This window comes from Vigna unguiculata, chromosome 8 (genome assembly GCF_037176805.1).
Source record: "Vigna unguiculata cultivar grain cowpea cultivar isolate G323 ecotype 2 chromosome 8, ASM3717680v1, whole genome shotgun sequence".
Taxonomy (NCBI): domain Eukaryota; kingdom Viridiplantae; phylum Streptophyta; class Magnoliopsida; order Fabales; family Fabaceae; genus Vigna; species Vigna unguiculata.
Window position 1 is genome coordinate 31,916,250 of NC_140799.1, and position 6,496 is coordinate 31,922,745.

General features: G+C 34.7%; 1 protein-coding gene and 1 long non-coding RNA gene across 2 annotated transcripts; one reads left to right on the forward strand and one right to left on the reverse strand.

The window, feature by feature from the left end:
* Nucleotides 1-2,280: 2,280 nt before the first annotated feature.
* LOC146884403 (uncharacterized) lies at nt 2,281-4,137 on the reverse strand. Its single transcript, XR_014983973.1, has 2 exons — nt 3,890-4,137; nt 2,281-2,740 (listed from the first exon to the last, which is right to left on the reverse strand). It is a non-coding gene; the product is annotated as an uncharacterized LOC146884403 (long non-coding RNA).
* LOC114193461 (E3 ubiquitin-protein ligase WAV3-like) lies at nt 3,908-6,179 on the forward strand. The gene is made up of 2 exons (XM_028083272.2): nt 3,908-4,099; nt 4,179-6,179. Exons 1-2 carry the CDS (start codon nt 3,908-3,910, stop codon nt 5,922-5,924), a joined length of 1,938 nt encoding a protein of 645 aa, XP_027939073.2. The 3' UTR covers nt 5,925-6,179.
* Nucleotides 6,180-6,496: the final 317 nt, after the last annotated feature.

Below are 6,496 nucleotides of genomic sequence, written 5' to 3' on the forward strand. Positions count from 1 at the left end.
TTAGTTATTTTATATAATAAATTTGTTTTAATTTCATTTCTATTACATTAATTTATATGATTATATAATTAATATATTTTACTAGATATATGTCCTGTATTTCAAATAAATATAAATAAATTTTTTATATAAAAAATAAAAATAAAAATAAATACATAAAGGCTTAAATACCTTTTTGTTCCTTATTTTCGTAGTGTTTGTTGAGGATGGTCCTCATTTTGACAGAATGTTTAAAATGATCATCATTTTTATCGAATATTTAAAATGGTCCTCATTTTCGCAATTCGTGTTTTATTTGGTCCTTTTCTGTGACGCCGTTTAAATCATTAATAGAACATTGTACACGTGACACGGTTTGTACTAGGGTGTGTTATGTGTACTGTACAATGCTCCGTTAATGATTTAAACGACGTCACAGAAAAGGACCAAATATGAATTGCAAAAATGAGGACCATTGTAAACATTCGGTAAAAATGAGGATCATTTTAAACATTCTATCAAAATGAGGACCATCCGCAACAAACACTGCGAAAATGATGACCAAAAAGGTATTTAAGCCAATACATAAATAATCTTAACTAAAAATCTTAACAAATATATAGAATTAAAACTAAAAATTTTAACAAAATAATCTTCAAATATATCTATTTGAATATCTTTATATCTCATCTTTTAATAATAAAAACCGTATACATGTCCTATAAATACATAAAGAGACTTACAAAATATACAAAGAAAAAAGAAATCAATTAGAGGAAAAAGAAAGAAACGTTGAGATTTAGTGAGCAAAACATATAATCATTGCAAAAAAAGATCTTGGAGGAAGAAGGAAGAAGCTCGGATAGAAGAATAAGAAGAGATATATTTTGAGCAGAAAAAAGAAGTAAATATTGAAGAAAAAAAAGTGTGTAGAAAAAGGTAAATAGTCTTTACGTCTCTTCTCTTTCTATCTATTAAATTCTTTTCTTTCTTTTTATCTATTACATGCTATCCACACCCTCTTTTCCTTCTACTTATTAAATCTATATGTTAAATGTTAATAATTTAACTTTTTAATACTTAATGTCATATTCTATGCATCCATCATATTGCTATAACTTATACATGTGAGGGTACTACGTTCCTTGTTCTTTTTACAATATAAAATAATTTAATAATTTAACATTATTTTAAAAATATATTCTATTATAAATAATTATATTTTATATTTATTATTAGATTATACATGATACTTTATTAGTTTTAAATTTTAGATTACAATACATACACATGCGTTACATAAATTTAATTTATTTTATAATTTAAATTATGAACATAAAATTATAAGTTTTATATTTTGAATTTAATTTTATAAATATATTATGTATAAAAATTATTTAAATTATATTTTTGTTTTATTTTTAATTATAAATATTAAGTAAATTTTTTATTTTCAATTTATTTTATTATAGGAAATTAAGATGGGTAGACCTAATCAAGCTATTGGATAAGAAGATGAAACAAAACCTCTTTGGAGATATTTTGCAAAGATAAGAAAAACTCTTGGTGGTGGAAACTATATGGTCAATTCTAGTTTGTGTGATTTTGAATTTAATGGATCTTACACTCGAGTGAGAGCTCATCTCTTAAAAATTAAGGGAAGAGGAGTTAGAGTTTATCCAAAGGTGAATCTGTCAAAACTTATTGAGCTTAAAAGATTGGATAATGAAGCAAATTTGAAAATAGAAAATTCAAAGAAGAAAAAGGTATCTCTACCACCTGTATTCGAGGAAAGAAAGTAAACAAGCAGTGGTGGTGTTCACCAAAAACTCAAAGGTCCTTTAGAAGCTTCTTTTAACATTCAAGCTAGAGATGCTCTTGATTGTAAATTGCAAGGATGTTTTATTCTTCAAGATTAGCCTTTTATCTCGCAAGAAGTCCTTATTATAGGAATATCTTTTCTTACGTTGCCAATACTTCTAACCTTAGTGGATATGTACCACCATCATATAATAAATTGAGAGGTCCATTACTTGAAAAAGAAATAGAGCTCATGTAGAAAATTCATGGAAGCAAAAAGGTGTGACAATTGTTAGCGATGGGTGGAGCGACCCTCAAAGAAGACCTCTTATCAATTTTATGGTTATCAATGAACCGTGTCCATGTTCTACATTTTTTTTTAATTTAGACATTTTCTCGTGTCCGTGTCCGTGTCTAGGCTTCATAGCGTATATCCCTCAAGCACACAAACATACATCTCAGCCTAAGTCATGTGTAAGTAAATATGGGCTTAGACATACAGGCGTAAATCCCATTACATATTGACTAAGACATACAAACGTACATCCCAATACATATGAGCTCAAGCATACAAACATCCTAGTACATATGGATTCAGGCACACAGATGTACATCCTAATACATATGAACTTAGGCATACATACGTACATCCTAGTTCATATGGACTCAGGCATACAAGCGTACATCACAAATGAAATATAGAACTATAAGAGTGCATTCAAGAATATTGGCAGCATAAGGGAATGTAACGACAATAATTGTTATGGTAGGTCATTCATGGAGTTTATTAGTATTTACAAAAGGAATATTACAAAGTTAATGAAGTCAAGATTAGACTCAGGTAATATAAAAAAAGGTTCAGTGTCCAAGGTAAGGAACCTATCTTTGCATTCATCTTTTACTCACACCTAAACTAGAAGTATTACTGACTTGAGTATCGAAGTGCCTGCAAGTATCCACCCTTCAATTTAAAAAAATAAATAAATAAAAATTGACATTCTCCTTCCTTGACTTCAATGAAATTTGCTTAAAGTAAAGTTATGCATCTCTCAAACTTCCAATTTTGACTAAGATAAATTGAAAGCTATGTGTCTCTCTAACAATTCCAGTAATTTATCAGGAAATTGTTTTCTAATTTTCACTAAGATAATTCGAAAGTTATGTGTTTTTGTAAACAATTTCATACATGGAACACAAATTCTTCTAAAAAATCTTGTTGGTAAGAGGAGATTTCATCTAAATGATTTCAATTCATAAGTCAAAATAACTTAGCACGAATTTAAATTAAGTTGAGTTGAAAAAAAGAGTTTAACTTTTACTAGCATAAATACAGACGCTATCATGTATGTGTATATGTATTTTTTAAATATGTATAATTACATCAGTAGGGAATGATATTGTAATGTTATTAAGTTAATATATAAAATAAAATTATATTTATTAAAAATAAAGTGAAATATATCAGAAAAAGAAGAATAACCGTTGATAAATAAAAAAGAGAAATAAACAATTTTATAAAAACTTGTAAAAATAACAGTCAATTTTCAAAAATTTAATAAAATAATTATATTTTAAAAGGTAAAATTGATATTTTTAAATATGAACACAAAAGAGAGAATTCTCTTTATACATTATTATAAATTATAGATTAATTATTTAATAATATTTTTAATTCATTTATCAAATTATAAAATGATTATTTAATTTTAGAATATACTCTTTATAATAATATTTAATAAAGTAAGTAAATATTTTAATTATATAAATGAAATTTCTAATAATTATATAAATTAAATTAAAAAAACAAAATATAATTTAAGTTAATCCAAAAGTTATCATAATGAACCAACCATTTGAATCAATCGGATTGACTTTAACAATTTTATATATCTAAAAGTTATCATTTTTTAAAATATGCCCATACTAATTTAATTTTAATAAAAAATGCCAAATAAAAATATATGCAAAGAATATTTTACAAGAAAAATTATAATAAAGGATAAAGGATGAAAATAAAAAAATAAATAAATCATTGTCCATTTTAAAATATAAAAAGGCATAGACAGAAATGGAAGGCAAGTGAAGAAAGGCCGAGCAAAGAGCATTGTACCTTGGATCTCGCATAAACATGGGAACCGCTTGGAGAAGAGCCTTTTGCACTAGCCACTCAGAATCCACACTACACTCCAAAAGCACCACCCACAGCCCCTCTCCTTCTCCCGGAACCTGCGCCAGATTCAACTTCCTCTCCTCGCCGTCATTGCACCACCACCCTCCCTCTTCCCCTCTCTCCCTCTTCAAAAACACCTTCAAATTCAGAGTAAGGATCCTTCTTTATTTATCTTCCGCTCTTTTCCTTTTCATTTCTAACACTAATTACTGTTACCTTGAGATAACAGAGTAATTGCGGAATCTGTTCGAATAGCGTGAAGACGGGACAGGGAACTGCCATTTACACTGCAGAGTGCGGTCACGCGTTTCATTTCCCTTGCGTTCTTTCCCATGCACGCTCCCACGTCTGCCCCGTCTGTCATGCCACGTGGAACGACGTTCCGCTCCACCAAAACGACGCCGTCCTTCCCACCGTTCGAACCCCAAACCACAAACAACTCGCTCCTCTTTCCTCCAAATCGCTACCTTCCTACGACGACGACGAGCCTCTACCTTCTTCTCTCACGTGCTTCACGCAAATCCTTCCAATTCCTGAAGCCGATGAAAGCACGCACCAGGATGAAGAAGAAAACGACGATGTACCAGACTTCCCTGGCTTTTCTGTCCTTCCGAAACCTCAATCCTCGTTGCGACACTACGCTGAGACAAAAACTGTACGAGTCAAGCTCATGCAGGAGTGCGCGGTCATATCAGTTTCGCAAAGCTTCGAAACTCGTGCTTTGGTTTTACGAGTCAAGGCTCCGGCACCGTCGCCGCCGTTGCGACGACGGCAGGCGATGGATCTCGTGGCGGTGCTTGACGTTGGCAACGGTATGAACGGGGCAAAGCTTCACGTGTTAAAGCGCGTGATGCGACTGGTGATATCCTCTCTCGGGGCGGCTGACCGGCTTGCCGTCGTGGCTTCGTCGGCTGATTCGGAGCGGTTGTTACCTCTGCGCAGAATGACGGCTCAGGGACAACGCACGGCTCGGCGCGTGGTGGATCAGGTCGAGGTCGTGTGTGGCCAAGGATCAGGTCGTGAAGAAGTGCTTAAGAAAGCGGGGAAGGTTCTCGAAGATCGCAGAGAGAAAAATCCTCTAGCGAGGATTTTGCATCTATCTAACGGTAATGACAACTGCAAGAACAGTAATCAACGGAGATGCTTGAACTACGTGTCCTCTCTCGGGTTCGATTGTGTTGAAGTTCCGGTTTATTCGTTTGGGTTCGACATAAAAAAGACCGGTTTAACACCCGAACCGTTTGAGGATGATTTTATCGAATACATTAACAGAACATTGAGTTTGGCGGTGCAGGATTTAAGAATTCAGCTTGGCTTCTCTGCGCCGGCTGAAATTCGAGCCGTTTATTCATGCAGCGGAGGACCCACCGCGCTAAGCGTAAACTCAACCCGGCTTGGTGATTTATACGGCGAAGAAGAGAAGGAGTTGTTGGTGGAGGTCAGAGTGCCAACGTCAGCATTAGGAAACCATCACGTGTTGACAGTGCGGTGTTTCAGCAAAGACCCAGCGTCTCAAAAATTCGTGCACAGTGCAGAACACCCATTTACGGTGGTGCCGCCGAAGAGTTCTTCTCCCTGCGGCGGCAGGGTTGAGCGGCTGAGGAACGTGTTTATAACGAACCGAGCCGTAGCCGAGTCAAGGAGGATGGTGAAACATAATGAGTTTTCGAGCGCTCATCATTTGCTTGCTTCGGCTCGCGCGCTTCTAGTGCAGTTCGGCTCCGCTGAGGAGTACGTGCGCGGCTTGGACGCGGAGCTTGTAGAGCTTCAGTGGAGAAGACAGCACCGGGAGACGGTGGGGACGGGGCGGAGTGGAGAGAGCGAGAGGGAGGTAAGGTTGGTGGATGACGGAGGCGAAATGTTGACGCCGACATCGGCTTGGAGAGCCGCTGAGAAGCTGGCTAAAATGGCTAGGATGAAGAAATCGTTGAACAAAGTTAGCGACTTGCACGGCTTCGAGAATGCTAGGTTTTAATAAACAATGCCAGATAACGTTGGTCCCTGAAAATGTACAAAATAAAGTTAAGTTTGTGTAATAAGTGTAGCTTTTACTAGAATTATGTAACATAGGGTGTTACCCTTTCCATGCATTGCAAAAGAAAGGGTGTGGAATCTAGTATGTGTAGTTTATAGCAAGCACATGTTACGAAACTCTGAAGCTAGCACACTCGTATAGACATGTGAATTGACATGTAAATGCTGGAACAAGATAATGTTTTCTGTTGTCCTATTTTTTTTTTTTTTTTATGAGGGGAGTAAGAGTTAGGATTTTGGGGAATGAACATTTTTGTAGTGGGGCTAATGATGAAGAATCGGACTAAAAAGCTTAAATTGATTTTTTGGTTGAATAATAATATTGTGTAGGACAGCACATAAAATGAGCACATAAAATGAAGAGGGTTGGACGAATAATGATGAACAAATGATTACATTGAATAATGATAATGATAATAATTGGATGCTTTTCCAAACTTTTTTTGTGAAACTCCTTATCTCAACCATTTTCGATTAAAAATTACATTGCAATCATTAGACATAATTGGGAAG